This window comes from Salmo salar, chromosome ssa11 (assembly GCF_905237065.1).
Source record: "Salmo salar chromosome ssa11, Ssal_v3.1, whole genome shotgun sequence".
Lineage (NCBI taxonomy): Eukaryota > Metazoa > Chordata > Actinopteri > Salmoniformes > Salmonidae > Salmo > Salmo salar.
The window spans coordinates 95,627,217-95,644,730 of record NC_059452.1 but is presented as its reverse complement, the minus strand read 5'-3'; the positions used below and the strand labels follow the sequence as shown (position 1 = coordinate 95,644,730).

Genomic DNA, 17,514 nt, shown 5'->3' with positions numbered 1-17,514 from the left:
CTGGGACAGTAAGTAAGGTACCAATTTTGAATGCAATGTAGTTGTGATAGGGAATTGTTTCAGGGGAAAACATTGTTTTTTGAACATACATGACACTGGAGGAACTTGCATAAGACGAACAACCAGTCAATAAAACAGCAATCATGCTTCCCCGTTACTTTGTCAGAGTGAATAAGGTTTGGGCAGCAGTGGGTTAGAGCAGACGCATACTAATGATCTGTCACAGAGACACAAGCAGCTCTGTTTAATTTCTGAGCAATACATGACCAAAAGCACAAATGTTGGCAGCTCAAAAACAAATGTTGTACGCATCACAAGTCAAGGCAAGAAAGATGTATTGACATGATAGATTGTCTCAGCTCATAAGCAAAACACAGCTGGCCAACACTGTCATATTTCCAGTTAGACATGACCTCTATACACTGTATTGCCGTCACAGAAACAAGTTGTCGGTGTACTCTAGCACGTAAAGCAATATAAACAGTAGCCTTTTCCTTCTGTCCCTGATTGTCCACAATACTCGCATGCTCCATATTGAGTGAAAAGTGTTTGTTACACATTGAGAAACATAAACATTGGAGTTGTTTGATGCTCTACGGTTGGCCGGGCAATGGTTTAGTATTCTTCAGTAGTTCAGAGGCTGACAGTCTCTCCCCAGAGCTGGGTTTATTGCTCCTCCTCCTCTGCAGAAAAGCCATGAAGTTGTCATTTTTGGAGCTTGACTTCTGGACAACCCTCTGGGTGCCTTTAATGGGGGATCCATAACCCTGCCTGCTCCCCGTGCTGTCAGCTGTTTCTTTACGACCCAGGAGTTTCTTCTTTGACCTTTAAAAAAACAGTCCAGAAAGTAGACCAATATAATACACTTGTTATAATACACTTGTTATGAAGAAAAAACCTTTGAGAAACAACTAAAAGATGAAATAATTCTGACAGTATACTTTTTTGGAACGTGTGTTAATGCTTGTTTATTTGTTGGATGGAATTATTTAACCAATTTAGTGTGCATGAAAGTGGACAGGGCCCGTCTCTTTATATGTAGTTTACCTATGTAGCACTGGTAGTTGTTTTGTGTGTTGCTTACTATTCTATTTTGTGGGAAAGTAAGTCCCATTACCTGTGTATGATGGTGAATAGGTCCTCAGTAGTTGGCTGTGAGGAGTTGTGGTCTAACTCTTCCTCCTCCTGCTCCCCGAAGCACAGTGTTCTCATCTGGGGCATTGCCCTCCTCTCTTCACTGTTTTCATCTAGGAAAAATCCTGTTGGAAAAATATATAACACTATAATTTCCATTTGGGATGAAAATACTTTAGTTCAAGAGCTAACTCGCGCCATCTACATATTATGCGTACATATTGATTCAATAATAACAACATACAGTAAAGAATGTTACAGATGTTACAGACGATAGTGTTCAAAACAGTGTGAGTGAGTTCTTCATATAAAATTGAAGAATACCATCTCTTATCCTGTTATGGTTGCAATCTTGTCCAGTAAAGTCTCTGTCTCTGTAAACACTGGCAGGAAACTGATAACCACTGGCAGGAGCCTGATAACCAGTGGTAGGAGGCTGGTATGCACTGGCAGGAGCCTGGTAAGCAGTGGTAGGAGGCTGGTATGCACTGGCAGTAACCTGGTAACCAGTGGTAGGAGGCTGGTATGCACTGGCAGGAGCCTGGTAACCAGTGGTAGGAGGCTGGTATGCACTGGCAGTAACCTGGTAACCAGTGGTAGGAGGCTGGTATGCACTGGCAGGAGCCTGGTAACCAGTGGTAGGAGGCTGGTATGCACTGGCAGGAGCCTGGTAACCAGTGGTAGGAGGCTGGTATGCACTGGCAGGAGCCTGGTAAGCACCACTGAGCCCAGACCAGACATGGCTCCTGGTGCTCTCCTGTCCCAGTGAGCTGATGGAGGGCATGAAGAGGACATCAGGTTTCTTTGCGACTGGAGGGGGAACCAACTTCTTCTTCCTATCTAGTTCAGCTTGAAGAGATGTGGTGCTGGTGGGAGAGGTCCTTCTCACGTTCCTGGTCTCTGAATGGCAGGAGGCGGGTGGTGGGTGTGAGTCAGTCACATCATACTGTTGCCTGTGTACAGCTTGCTGCCTCTCAACCATAACCCCATCACTGACAACACGAGGAGGAGGCTGGTGCGACCTCTTAGGCTTCGCTCTTCTTTCCACCATAAACATGTCCCCTTGGCTCTCTCTTGGTGAGGCTGTAAGGGTCTCTGAGAACTGTGTAGAGCCTGAGGAGGACTTTGCCATATGTATCGGTGGCCATTTGTGTGCAGGTGGCTTAGTAGCAACAAGTGGTTTAGCTTTAGGACTGTGGTGGACCAGTGGGCAGCTCACCAGCTCCTGTTCCAGCTCCTCTTCCCTGATGACTTCAGGTGAGCCCTCCAGGCCTTTGTCAGAATCTGAGCTGCTGACGGAACGTAAACGCACATTGCTGAGATCCTCCTGGGTCACCACAGGCATCACCATCATGCTGGAGCTCAGCCTCTGTCTGGGTTTGGTAGTGCTAGAGGACTCGGAGTGACGCCGCGTGGCTTTAGATTTGACCGACGTCGGGTCTGGGAGAGGGACAATCCCTGGCAACTCCAGGGACAGCCGCAGCCTGCTGTTGCTGGCTCTGGGGGAGGTGGGTGAGGTGGAGGACTTGGGGCGCATCCTGCAGCCCAGGGGGGAAGGTCCAGTGATGACAGACGTGAGGATAGGAGTGGGGGAAGTCTCACACTGAGAGCTGGACTGGCCATTGGAGGGGGAGACTGGGGCAGGTGGTTGTAAGGGGGACTGTTTACAAGTTAGAGATGGAGGGTGTCGCAAGGGTGGAGAGGGTCTGACCGATTCTGACCAGCTGGGGGCTTTTTTGTGCTCATTTCCAGTAATACCCATAGCAGGACCTGAGCTTGACATGGAAGAGCAGGGGTCAGTAGATCTTACTTCACGTAGCTGCCCATTGTTGGTGACTGGTGGCCCAACCAGAGCCTGTACAGGCTGAGCAGGGGACTGCTCCAGGCCCAGCTCCTCCTCTGTCCTGGGTGTGGAGATGAGGATGAGGTCAGGCAAGAAGGAGTCTTGGGTAGCTTTGTCTCTGTCCATGTAGAGGCTCTTGGTCCTGTTGTCTCTGAGCTGGTGGGCGGAGTCTCTCCTCAGGGACACGCTACGGGTTGGCGGCGCCGGCCTCCTCTTCGTCTTCCTCAGGATGATGCTGTGGGACCGCGACCGTGGACCACCGTGATCAGGGGAGACGTCTGGGCTCAACGGGGAGCTGTCGCCTCTACTAATGTCCTCTGAGCTGTTGTCAGGGCATAGGTGGACGTAGCTGTCACATCTGCTTCTGGAAGTAATTGAGTTTGAGGCAGTGGTTGCAGAGAAGGAGCGTCCGCGAAACTCAGGGTTGTGTACTGGCAGGACTGTCTCCTCATTTTGAATGGGATTGACTATATAACACTCCCTTTCACCCCTTCTACTGGCAGTGTTAGCCATGGCAGACAATCCAGTGGAGGCATAGGGGCCAACCTGCTGGAACTGGGAGGTCACAGAGGCTTCTGGGGGGTGGCATATCTTGGCAGCATGCTGGCATGGGGACTTCACCACGTCAGGACAAGGGGACATCATGATGTTTGGATGGTATGATGTGTTGTCCCAGTTGGGGGAGAAGGTGGACCCTTTGGGCCCCTTCCAGGCCTGACTGGTACACATCAGGGCCCTGTTCTCCATGACATCAGAGACAGGCCTGAGACATCAGGTAGATCACAGGCTGTTTGGCTGAGCAGAGATGAGTCCTCTTTAGAGAACAGAGTTTCACAATTCCTTCATCTGGATGTTACCTAAGGGACGAGAAGATCGAAGAAACAAGTTGTGTGAGTGACAGCACAGTGGGGTGTTCATCTTGGTTTCAGAAATAAAACAATATATGCTATTCTGTCTTTTATTCATTTCCCTTTTTAATATAACCATAGTCCTTTGAGTATGAGGATACTGTATATAAGGAGAAAAGGAGCGTGTGAGTGGGAGAGGGTGAGAGAGATGTGGCTGGAGAGAAGGAAGGAAGTCAGAAAATATCTCTGCCTATCTCTTGGTCTTGTGCTTGATAAATGAAGAGTGGGTGTTTACCATGGCAACTGCTACCTGGTCATCTATAGTCAGATCACAAAAACAATCATTTGAACCCCAGATTAGATCTATACTGCATGATGCCTGGTTCGACACCATCTACACTGGATGGGATGAGCAAACTATTGAAGAATAACTGACAGATTGGAAAAGCTATTCCAGTAATCATACCTAAAAAAATTCATGGCTGTTAATAAAATGGAAAGATTGTGTGTTTGTGAAAAAAAATTAACATTTTGACTGTGTTAGATTGACAAAAAAATTGTTAATTAAGAGGACCATGCAGTCATGTATTGAACAGGAATAAAGATATGATAAATGCAAAATGTTTGTTTCAGGGATAGTATGATGAATGATCTACACATCCAATGATGGAAGACTTGCTTAAGTCTCAGCACAGTCAGAGTGTGAATTAAATTAGCCAAGGAAGACGGTCAATGCTGTTTCTTGGGAAAATGCTCCTCTGTCGTTGTTGGAGAGGGCATGTACTATTGGGATAATTAGTGGGGTACAGACTGTTGCATACAGCTGATCATGAAATCCTCCCTCTTTCATCGCTGGACTAAACCTGTAGCTGTTATGAAGTTCATCTATTCTTTTCATCTTCCTTTCCGCTCTATCGCCTGCTTTCTCTCTGGACAACTCTCTGAGCAATGTCTTCTGCCTTAAAGAGGAAGATCTCTAACTCTTTCTTTCCTCTAAATGGTGTGTTGGTTATAATGTCGTCAAAGACTGTGTTTTAGCATGGGTCAAGTAGGGCATTTAGATCTGCTGCACCCTCCACTACTGACAGTCACAGGAGAGTTCTCTCTGCATTCATCGGCATAACAAACACCATAGCCTTTGGGAATGGTTCCCTGAATGAACATATGATCACTCCTATTCCCTTTCCTTTAACAAAACAGATTTTATATACTTACACACACACAAAGACCACACACACATACAAATACCACACACATACATACCCACACACACATGCAAAAAGACCACACACACACACACACACTTGCATGCACACATGTATACACACGCTTGCACGCACCCACATATGCATGCAGGCACACACCCTCTCACAACGCACAAACACAGACACACACACAGACAATAACAACAATGCTTAAAAATAGAGGGCTTTCTGACATAGTCATGTCCATGGTCTACCTTGTCAGATAGATGGCTAGAATGAGACAGATAGAAAGAGAGAGAGAGAGACAGATATATATATATATATAAGAGAGAGAGAGAGAGATAGACAGAGATAGAACGCCAGAGAGACGTGTAAACACCGTAGAGCGACAGAGACCCTCGACTTCCTTGAATAAATAGATGCTAATTGGAACAATAAAAATGCAAATCTTTCACATAAACCACACAACACTGTTTGCATGTCTACATACATGAAGTCAAAATGAGTACATGACAGAATGAAGAGACATCAATGTCATCTCAACCTTCCTGTAAAACAGAGCCTGATGAATGTGTCCATAAATCCCTCCAAAGCCCTGTGTCCCCCCTCCTACCTCACAGCTGGCTCAGGAGATAGAGCTGTGGCTTCCAATGCAGCACTCCTACATCTACGCTACAGCCTGCTCCTACAGCCTGCTCCTACAGCCCAATACATTCACATGCTGTTGCCATGACAATTGGAAGTGGGCTGCTACTTGCTCTGAGTTCGTTGGATGCTGAGAGAGGGAGGGAGAGAGGGGGGAGAGAGAGGAGGGAGAGGGGGAGAGATAGGAGGGAGAGGGGAGAGAGAGAGAAAGGGGAGAGGGGAGAGAGAGAGAAAGGGGAGGGAGAGAGAGAGAGAGCGAGAGAGGGAGAAGTAAAAAGACAGAGAGAGGAGAACAGAGGATGGACATCAAAATAGTTTTTTGATGGTGTGTGGAGCATATTTGCCTCTAAGGGACAAGGAGGGTATTGAATAGTTTCAGAGGCTGGAACATCAAAATAGTTCCATTGCCTCAACAGCTGCATCATGACAAGAGCTGACTTGATATTCCTGGCATGCCTTAGATGGTTTCCATTGAGGAGCATAGATACTGTATATCCAGTTCTACTTTACAACCAAGTCATTCACAGCTGTTTTGCTACATTGACTTTTCCACATGGACGTGTTCAACTTCATCAACTTTTATGTAAATAAAAGCATGAAGGCTTGAGACACTGAGTAAATGTCTTACAATCACCTCAATGTTGTTCATCTCAATGGGTGTGTTCACAAGATCATGCCAGCTGCTCGCTCAGGAACATCCCTTTAGAGGCTTCAGAAAGATATATCATGTCTATGTTATTTCCAGGATTTTTAACTATCAAAAAGCATCAAGCCATACAGTCTAAACAAAATGACTAATGCACGGTGTAGCAGATGTTGACAGTAACAACTGAGACGAAAGATGACAGAGCTGAGAAAGAGATATTGAGACAGAGCTATTGACCAATGTTTCACAGCTTCTGGGAAACATCGTTGGCACATGATGGGGATAGAAACAAAAAAGAATTGCAACTCCACCTCCAGATGTGCAAGATTGCTTATCATCACGCACAGCAAATCACCGTGCAGCACCAGTTCATGACTACCTCCCACTCCTCCTCCACCTCTAAAGGGGTCTCCACCCTCTCCATTATCCTTGGCACCTTTGCATTGTGCTGGATCCCCTTCGCCATGTACTCTCTGGTGGAGGACATCAGATACCCCCCATCCCTTTATGTAACCTGAGTTTTTCTGCTAACTGCAACAGTTCAAAACGTATGTTGCCATAGACAGACTGCTGTGTGGTCACATCTGAATAGAGCATTGTTACATGTAGGCCTTCATCACCTTGGTGGGACTACTGGTCTGTATGACTTATGCAGGTGAATTAAATACAACAGACAGTACTTGAACTGTACCAAGACGGCTTTGCTGTGCCAATTGTTTCAGAGTCAATGTGAACCCTTCAGAATAAAAGCCTGTGGTTTATCCAAGCATGCTTGGCTTCTTTCCCCAGAGTAAACTCAGAGGATGCATGCTAATTGAAATTCTTTCTAATACCATGCAGACATGACCTAATACATTTGATCTTTATATTTATTGATTTACTGCATTACTTAACGAAAAGTAAAGGTAGCAAAGGAATCATTGTACTTTTGAAACTGCTAGTTACTTAACTTGTTACATGTCATCTTCATGCCACATTAGTGGCCCTTAGTCGATCGATCGTAAAGAGCTCAAAACTGAGTTTATTCATTGGTCATTAATTCACCATTCCATACTAATGTTATCCACAGAACCTTTTAAACCTGATAGCCCAAGACCTACATATACAAATCAAATCACATACCTCTTTACCTGCAAGGAAGGAGGTCATGAATTGTACAATTTACCGGATTCATAATAATAATAATAATAATTTGGGAATTGTCCAATTTACCTGATAAAAACCAGCCTCCTCCAAGCTGCTCAATGAGATGGTGAGTTGTCTCTCTAACCCTCACTCTTGTCACCCACGTCCCAATTTGACCCAATGTTCCTCAAATGTAACTTCTAAACCAGACCCTCCCTTTTAACAAAGGAAGTGGCTGTGTACCAGGCATTGTGACAGGAAACATGAGAGGGGAGTGATTAGGGCTGGGGCGGCTTCCATCCGGGTCAAGTGTTTAGTGAAGGGTGAGAACAACACCACTATTTCCACACCCCTTGCTTCCTTATTGGCAGACCATGCTCACACACCTTCCTCTATGTAGTGTAACTAGTACTAGAAGGTGATTCCTGAAGTTGATCAGACTTCTTCCAGTGATCATGGGGATATATGGAGGGAGGGTTAGTAAAAATTCCCTTTTGTTTTTGACAGGCATATCAGCTAGTTTGAGTCTTTTTTAACCAGCTACTCTACTCACCAGTGTCATGTGATATACTGCCACCTGCAGGTTCCAGGATAACACTGGTCACTACTCATACTGGTATCACTTTGTCAAGGGAGGAATGTGCTTTGAACTTCAAATAAACTGAATCAGATGCTGATCAGATGCTGGAAACTGAATCAGATGCTGGAACCATTCTCATCAACGGAGGTCAACAAGATGCAAGCTAACTCTTAGGATCCTTGTGTGAATATATTAAAATGTAGTTGGAAAAAAATACCAGGCCTTAGCTTAAAAAAGTACATCAAATAAATAAACCCGAAACAGCTAATAGCATTGAGTATTTACTTCTGAAGTTCTGTGCTGTGTCACCCTCTTCCACAAGCTCTGAATCACACATCGAATGAAGAATGGAGTGGGAGCACTTGACGTCAGTTGGAGAATCATCCACAGGACCAATAGGATAGTAACAAGCAAGAGTCAATGCCAGCGAATTGCCAACATCATTAGCGGTGTGTCAGCCAAGTCTTAACGTCCTCCTGTGAGAAATCGAATCAGAAAAGATTTGTTACAATAACGGTAAAAGAGAACAGAGGGTTTATATTATACATCGGTGCCGGCAGTTAACGGTTATAGTCTTCACCCGCGCGCCCAATGTCTCCATCTTCCCTGTGAACAGCTGTCAAGGAATGCGTATGGGCAGACCTCAACAAGCCATCTCAACATCACTTGACTGAGGCATAGTGACACGCACGGATGCACTGGTTAGTGATCAGCCTATATATCTATATATTATGTCCGTGTTTAACTGATAGACAAGAGAGAACCCTTTTCTCACAGAAATGACATCATTTGGTTTTTGACCTTAGAAGTCCTTTATAATCACGCGAGAGGGTAAGAATACATGTGTGGATTAATAATATAAACTTGCCCTGAGTGAAACAACCCATATCTAATGTTTGTGCATGCTAATACTAATCGAAATGACATGGATCTAAAATTAGATCAAAGACAAGCCATTCATTTCCATTTTTACCCTTTCTATAAATTCCTGCTCAAACAGCCAATCCTTGATGTCAGTAGTCCCGACAGAGGGGCTCTCATTTGAATTTAACTCTTTGTTGTATGTATTGGGAGTCAACGGAGGAAATGATATGTACACTAACAGCACAGTTTAACGGTTATAATTTGACTAATTGGTGATACTCCGCTAATATGCTTTATGCATAAAAGGCGGCATTTTGGCCACGCATTCACTCCACAATTTGGCGTGCATCTGTCTAATGAGACAAATGTTTTATTTGGAAATATGTAAGATACACTCTTGAACACAAGTGTCTTTACACTGTACATTTCCCACGGTGATCACTCTGAAATTGTCTATCTGCGCCCCCTCCCCTTCTCTGTCATTCTCAGTGATGATTCACTCTCTGCCGCAGCTATGAGTAACCAATTCCAAAACACCTCTTCCCCGATCTGGATTGTTCAAGAAGGAGGGAATTCCACGCCACCTCCAACATTTGAGCTGGAGCCGGTGGCTGTCAGCGTGAATCCCTGGGATATAGTATTGTGTGTCACAGGGACCCTAATGTCCTGTGAAAATGCAATCGTGATTGCCTTAATTATTTACACGCCCACCCTGAAAGCGCCCATGTTCGTGTTGATAGGGAGCCTGGCTTTTGCGGACCTGCTGGCAGGGCTGGGTTTGATAGTGAATTTCACCATCACCTACATATTTGATACGGGATTCGCGACGCTGCTATCAGCTGGACTGCTCATCACTGCCTTTTCGGCCTCCGTTCTCAATATCCTGGCAATCACTGTGGATAGATACCTCTCCCTCTACAACGCACTGACTTACCACACGGAAAGAACAGTGATTTTTACCATCGTCACACTGGTGCTCATTTGGGTGACTAGCATCACTCTGGGCGCGTTACCGATCATGGGTTGGAACTGCCTTAAGGATGAGACGACTTGCAGTATTTGCGCTCCCATTGATAAAAATCACGCTGCAGCACTGGCGGTGACTCTTCTGTTTGTATTCGCACTCATTTTGCAACTCTACCTCCAGATTTGCAAGATTGCTTTTCGTCACGCGCAGCAAATCGCCGTGCAGCACCAGTTCATGACTACCTCCCACTCCTCCTCCACCTCTAAAGGGGTCTCCACCCTCTCCATTATCCTTGGCACCTTTGCATTGTGCTGGATCCCCTTCGCCATGTACTCTCTGGTGGCGGACATCAGATACCCCCCCATCTATACCTACGTCACCGCTCTCCCGGCCATTTGTCACTCTATGATAAACCCCATCATTTATGCTTTCAGAAATCCCGAGATACAGAAATCTATGAGACTGGCTTGTTGTTGTGGATGTGCATCTTCCAACTTCCCTCTGCGACCAAGGACACCAAGTGTTGTCTAGGCAACTGTTGTATGTTAGCCTATAGCCTCTAATCAAGTAGTTACAAGCACATCACAATCTTAATGACTAATCCGAAAAGATTTGTGGGTGTTTTGTTTTGCATTTCATGTGTATTGAATAACTACTGTACGTCTGATGTCCTCTTGTATATTTTACTGAGCATAGCATTAGGATGTCGGCTCTCAAAATAAAGCCGTTCAATTTCTCTAAAGGAAGTGTATTGTCCCAGAGCTACCCGTGCAGTATTGATGCGTTTATATGGAGGTAGTAGCCTTCACTGTACGAGAGAGTCTTCATATTACAACCTTTAGATTATAGTTGATGCATCTGTACATGTCATGTGCAGTGACTCGGTGTTGCTCATAAAGCATTCCAAGTAGCCCCTAACTCAATAAGCAAATGCCTGTTCTGTGTCAGTACAGTAGGGCTAAGGAAACTACTCCTAATGTCCCCGTACTGATTCAATTCATTGGGAATAATGTGTATCAAAGGTTGTTGAATGTTCATCAGAATGATGCCGATACGTGGTACTGACTTACCGCGTCTCTACACCTTCAATATGTTTAAACTGTCCATTCAGTCTGTCATATAGTGGGGCAAGTAAAAGTGAGCCAATTTGTGATTTACGCATGGTTTATTGCGAGGGGGAAATTCTGGAATGAGTGGACAATTCTATGTAGCTCAGCGTTATCCGCAAAGCCGTTTCAGCACCATGGACAACGAAACGTGAGCCATCGCCCACTCGATAACGCACACATATGCCTGGTAATGCGAGATATGTAGCTAATACTGTAGGAGTGGAGAATAAGCCTCATTTGTGTGCTTTTTTAATTCAAGACAAAAGCAGCAAAATAGTGTCAGCCAAGTTTTTCCAAATGAACGCACCCAGACAGTTTCATATATTCCCTGTGTGACGGGCCACTCTAAATGTTTAAAGTGGGAAACCCCTTGCATTCGACATGCGCAACACTACTTGATTATAATTACAATAGCCTACCTAGACCCTCGGTAGACCTTAAACATCGACATCTGATTGACTTCTGATGTCATAAATGGCTCTACATAGTGCCAAATAAGGGGCATTTGGCTTGTTACCATAGCAGATCCTGTTTTTTGGTGCTATATATAACTTTTTTTCAATTCTAAATGGAACCTGTATGGTGCTATAAAGAATCATTTCGTAAGGTTCTATAAATAACCATTAAAACATGTTATATAGCACCAAAGAAAAAGGTTCCGCAATGGTAACAACCCTTTTTGGGGCTATATAGAACCCTTTTAATGGTTCTTCATATAACCTTTATGTAGAATGGTTCTATAAAGAACCTTTCTCAATCTAAACAGTTCTTTGTAGATCTATTTGAAGAACCATACAGGGTTTTTTATTCTGGTTAGCCGTATTGTTACAATTCCATAGGTGTTATTATTGTGTTAATTGACAAGTTGAATCAGGTGTGCTAGCTCTGGAACTGCTGGGGTGCCTGAGGAAAGAATTGAGAACAACTGAGTTAGACAACAGGTTCTGTTGACACAAGGCCACACAGGAGTCTTTCACAAGACACTGTTTCTGGCCATAGTCATATATAACATGTAATGGCATAACACAACAGATTAGATAAACTACAATGACCACCAGGCCCCAAAATATTCGAATGAGCCGCTGGCCCTAAATGTTTATTATCTCTAAAAGAACCATTGAAGGGCTCAAAGGGTTCTATGAGTCATTATGGTTCCACATAGAACCATCACCCTTCCCAAAGAACCCTTGATGAACCCTCTTTTCTCATGTTTTCACAACAAACCAATATTTAGGCCATGTACACATAGATGTCTGTAGGGTAGTTGTACAGAATGGTTGCAGTGCATCGTTTAAGAAAAAGCTAAATTATGCAAATTGTAGGCTACAGTTTTGTTCTGCTGTAATGACACTCATTCCAATAGTTGATAAACACAAATGTTCTATTGTCTTAATTGTTTTTGCCTTACTTTGTCTCACGGGCAATAATGTATAACTTGTGTGTTAATAGTGATAAACTGAATGACATTACATGTTGTTTCTCAATAGAACGTGAGCACTATACATAACTACTAGCCACTTGTCCGTTTATGACTATATAGTACAGTAGCTGCATCTCTATGACTTCAGTAATGTATGGTGGACAGTTCAGTACTTGAATGATAATGCAATGTCTGTTTTTTGAGATGTGTGTGGAGAGCCCTTACAGAATGTAGGCTCATCTACTGCCTATTCACTAGCAGTTCAGTCAAAGAGCTGCTATAAGCAATCCACAATAATTGGAACCCTCAATTTGATATGCTATGATTAGAGTCAAAGTTGGAGGGAACTCTGCAACTAGAGTCATCACTATTGAATTGAAGGCTGTTTCCTGTGTGCCACAAAGCTTTGCTTGTGGTAATACTGAATTGAATGTTTGTGTATGATTCAAATGATTGTCCCAAACACTGATCCCCTTGGTCATCATCCTCCACTGTCAGCATGATTTGATTTTGCTATGTCAAGATCTAGTATTCTCACAGGGTTTAGAAGTCCTTAAGGTCTTATCATATTGATATAAAGCTATATTTTTATATATTTATTGAAATAAATGTGTGTAGTTTGTATCTCTTATTTGTTTTAAATAATCAATTCTGATTTTGTCTTAAGGAAAACCACTTCAATGTGTCTTGTTCAACCCGTTTAGAAATGTATTTAAGGATTGATTGTTTTCATACCAAAACAATTGAAAAGCTACTGTCAAAGTTGTTTGCTTTCTTCAGATGTTGGGGCACTCTTTGTTGCATGGTTCATTTCTGTTCAAAACACCTCACCATATTGTCACCAAGACAGGGTTTTAGTTTGGGTTTTTGTAACAAAGGTAATCAACCAAATCTGTAGCAAGGAGACATCCAAACCAGGTGTCTGTGAAAGAGGCCAATAAATGGTTTTGTTTACCATGTTTCTGTTTGGTGTGTGTGACTCAGTGGGGTCCTGGCTCAATGCTCCCTGGGACAGATGGAGGCTCAGTGACCGCTGCCTAGTGTGATGACACTGCCTTTGAGGGGAGCAGGAAAACAAACAGGATCCAACAAAAGCTATCTGTATCTGTCTGGTGTGAAATCTGTCTCGTTGTCCTCTGTAGCTCAGTAGAACATGGCACTTGCAATGCCAGAATAGTGGTTTCGATTCCCGGGACAAACAGTATATAAAATGTATGCATGCATGACTGCAAGTACCTTAAGATAAAAGCATCTGCTAAATTACATTTAATATTTTTAGAATAATAAACACTCCACTAATATCAGTGCTGCTTCACATGCGACCAGAAAGAGATACGGAGTCATTTCCAAAATACTTACCACTGGAAGGTTCCGGTACCTTCTACAAACATTGGAAAGAAACAATACGCATTCAAAAACAGACAACACAGACTCTATAAATGCATTAGCTAGTTTATCATTATACATCCAGTACCACATCCAGTGGGGATTTACCTGACCTTATTAAAATATCATCCTTAGGATGTGGCTCTGCAGCTGGACAAGAAATACTGTCATGTCCTTGGCTCAGAATGAGCTGTTCCCTCCCATGTCGTGGTTCTCATGAGTTCATTTGTCTCTATGCCCTTCTTGTCGTCCCAGATGGCCAGATGGCCTGCGAGGTGGGTGGGGGTCATACTGTACATGCAAAAATAACAATGTACAAATGTCTCTCAGAACCAGTGCATAAATTGGTTATTCATATTCATAGTGATACAGTACAATAGGGTAGTTCTATCAGTGCAATAGGTCAGTGATAAGCAGTCACAAGAGGATCCAAGACAAAAGTAAGGTATCATAACACTTATTTCATTTTATTAGCTACTCATACGTGTACTATTGTTACTAGGTTTGATCAATGTGATAGTCATTTCATATCTAGATACCCAAATTCATTTTACAAGCGGTGCTACAAAAATCTATACAACAATGAATTGTAAAACACATTAGTAGTAATATAAACATATAACTTGATAGAACATAGGACCAGTATGTCTGAAACATTGATATTTCATCTGCTCCAGCAGGACATTAGTCAAACTGGACGACAAGCACACCAAAAGTCAACCATTACCTCTTCAGGACTATCTATTTCCCAAACTAAATTCCCAAGCTGTCCCTCATACCATCACGGCCATCTAATCATCCCCAGTTTCCAACTGGCTCATTCATCCCCCTCCTCTCCCCTGTAACTATTCCCCAGGTCGTTGCTGTAAATGAGAATTTGTTCTCAGTCAACTTACCTGGTAAAATAAGGGTTAAATAAAAGAAAATAACAAATATCTCTTCAGGCCTTCAACATTAAAACGAGTCAGAAAAGAAAGGAACAGCAAGGCTCACACACAGACACGGTAGTCATTAGTCAACCAGCAAATTATCTTCACCAAAAACGACAGCTGATGTTACACACTGACAATTAGGGTATCAATACTTAACCACAACACTGTAGACAAGTAAAACAAAGGGATGTCCCTCAGATAACAAGAAGTTGTGTTGATGACACAGTTACGACTACAGTACCATGTGTCCAAAAGTATCAACCAACCTGATATACACTTGACGTAGCATCTTCTTCATATGCACAGTAGAACCAGAACAGAACACTAAATACTTTTCAATAGACAAATATTTAAGTGGATTAAGTTACAGATCAGACTAGTTGAAAGAATGCCTTGGCCTCTTCACCTTGAAAACAACATTGTGGTTTTTGTCTGACTCATTTACAGGTGGAAGATATGCAACTGAAACCACAAATAATATTCAAACTACAATATCATGACTCATGATATAAACACCTTTATACTGGACCGTGTGTATTATATTATAATCATATACAGTGCATTCGGAAAGTATTCAGACCCCAAGCTAAGTATAGCTAGGCTACTCATGATGATGTATTGGTTAACCAAGCTAACTACAGCTAGGCTACTCATGATGATGTATTGGTTGACCTAGCTAACTATAGCTAGGCTACTCATAATGATGTATTGGTTGACCTAGCTAACTATAGCTAGGCTACTCATAATGATGTATTGGTTGACCTAGCTAACTATAGCTAGGCTACTCATAATGATGTATTGGTTGACCTAGCTAACTATAGCTAGGCTACTCATAATGATGTATTGGTTGACCTAGCTAACTATAGCTAGGCTACTCATGATGATGTATTGCTTGTTTGTTTTTTGCTTTTGAAGCGCTTGGGGATTATGAAAAGCGCTATAGAAATGTCAAAAATTATTATTACTATCGGTGATATTGGCCTTTTACCCCTACAGTGCATTCGGGAAAGTTTTCAGACCCCTTTACTTTTTCCACATTTTGATAAGTTACAGCCTTATTCTAAAATAGATAAAAAACAGAAATACTTCATTTACATTAGTATTCAGACCCTTTGCTGTGAGACTTGAAATTGTCCTCAGGTGCATCCTGTTTCCACTGATCATCCTTTTTATTTATTTTTATTTTACCTTTATTTAACTAGGCAAATCAGTTAAGAACAAATTCTTATTTTCAATGACGGCCTAGGAACAGTGTCAATTGCCTTGTTGAGGGGCAGAATGACAGATTTTTACCTTGTCAGCTCGGGGATTCGATCTTGCAACCTTTCGGTTAGAATTCCAACGCTTTAACCTCTAGGCCAGCTGCCGGCCCTTACTTAAGATGTTTCTACAACTTGATTGGAGTCCACCTGTGGTAAATTCAGTTGATTGGACATGATTTAGAAAGGCACACACCTGTCTATATAAGGTCCCATAGTTGACAGTGCATGTCAGAGCAAAAAGCAAGCCATGAGGTCAAAGGAATTGTCCGTAGAGCTCCGAGACAGGGTTGTGTTGAGGCACAGAGCTGGGGAAGTGTACCAAAATATTTCTGCACCATTGAAGGTCCCATAGAACACAGTAGCCTCCATCATTCTTAAATGGAAGAAGTTTGGAACCACTAAGACTCTTCCTAGAGCTGGCCACCCAGCCAAACTGAGCAATCAGGGGAGAAGGGCCTTGGTCAGGGAGGTGACCAAGAACCCGATGGTCACTCTGACAGAGCCCCAGAGTTCCTCTGTGGAGATGGGAGAACCTTCCAGAAGGACAACCATCTCTGCAGCACTCCACCAATCAGGCCTTTATGGTAGAGGGGCCAGACGGAAGCCACTCCTCAGTAAAAGGCACATGACAGCCCACTTGGAGTTTGCCAAAAGGCCCCTAAAGGACTCTCAGACCATGAGAAACAAGATTCTCTGGTCTGATGAAACTAAGATTGAACTTGGATGCCAAGCATCACGTCTGGAGGAAACCTGGCACCATCTCTACGTTGAAGCATGGTGGTGGCAGCATCATGCTGTGGGGATGTTTTTCAGCAGCAGGAACTGGGAGACTAGTCAGGATCGAGAGAAAGATGAATGAAGAAAAGTACAGAGAGATCCTTGATGAACAGGACAACAACGCTCAGCACACAGCCAAGACAACGCAGGAGTGGCTTCTGCCTCTGTCTCTGAATGTCCTTGAGTGGCCCAGCCAGAGCCTGGACTTAAATCCAATCAAACATCTCTGGAGAGACCTGAAAATAGCTGTGCAGCGACGCTCCTCATCCAACCTGACAGACCTTAAGAGGATCTGCAGAGAAGAATGGGAGAAGAATGGGAGAAATTCCCCGAATACAGGTGTGCTAAGCTTGTAGCATCATACCCAAGAAGACTCGAGGCTGTAATCGCTGCCAAAGGTGCTTCAACAAAGTACTGAGTAAAGGGTCTGAATACTTATGTAAATGGTATTTAATTTTGTATTAATTTTTGCGAACAATTCTAAAAAACAGTTTTGCTTTGTCATTATGGGTATTGTGTGTAGATTGATGAGGGGAAAAAACGATTTAATCAATTTTAGAATAAGGCTGTAACGTAACAAAATGTGGAAAAACTCAAGGGGTCTGAATACTTTCCGAATGCACTGTATGTACGTATGAGCTTGCTGTGCTTGGTTCCAACAGATCTCCCCAGACCCACTGTGGCTTCCTCCTCTCCTCTCCTCTCCTCTCCTCTCCTCTCCTCTCCTCTCCTCTCCTCTCATCTCCTCTCCTCTCCTCTCCTCTCCTCTCC

The 17,514-nt window shown here is 43.3% G+C and overlaps 2 protein-coding genes across 7 annotated transcripts; one reads left to right on the top strand and one right to left on the bottom strand.

The window, feature by feature from the left end:
- Positions 1–229: 229 nt before the first annotated feature.
- LOC106563676 (NHS-like protein 2) lies at positions 230–7,663 on the bottom strand. Of its 6 annotated transcripts, XM_045690121.1 has the most exons (7): positions 7,534–7,642; positions 6,310–6,384; positions 5,644–5,805; positions 1,844–3,834; positions 1,459–1,801; positions 1,118–1,259; positions 230–825 (listed from the first exon to the last, which is right to left on the bottom strand). In XM_045690121.1, the coding sequence occupies exons 4-7, from the start codon at positions 3,722–3,724 to the stop codon at positions 594–596; spliced, it is 2,598 nt and encodes an 865-aa protein (XP_045546077.1). In that variant the 5' UTR covers positions 3,725–3,834; positions 5,644–5,805; positions 6,310–6,384; positions 7,534–7,642; the 3' UTR covers positions 230–593. The 6 variants fall into 6 exon arrangements, with proteins under 6 accessions (XP_045546077.1, XP_013984938.2, XP_013984937.2 ...); XM_014129463.2 differs by having other exon boundaries at positions 1,459–3,834; positions 6,304–6,384; XM_014129462.2 differs by having other exon boundaries at positions 1,459–3,834.
- Positions 7,664–8,008: 345 nt separating this feature from the next.
- On the top strand, positions 8,009–13,316 carry LOC106563678 (G-protein coupled receptor 12). The gene is made up of 2 exons (XM_014129468.2): positions 8,009–8,727; positions 9,380–13,316. Exons 1-2 carry the CDS (start codon positions 8,720–8,722, stop codon positions 10,386–10,388), a joined length of 1,017 nt encoding a protein of 338 aa, XP_013984943.1. The 5' UTR covers positions 8,009–8,719; the 3' UTR covers positions 10,389–13,316.
- Positions 13,317–17,514: the final 4,198 nt, after the last annotated feature.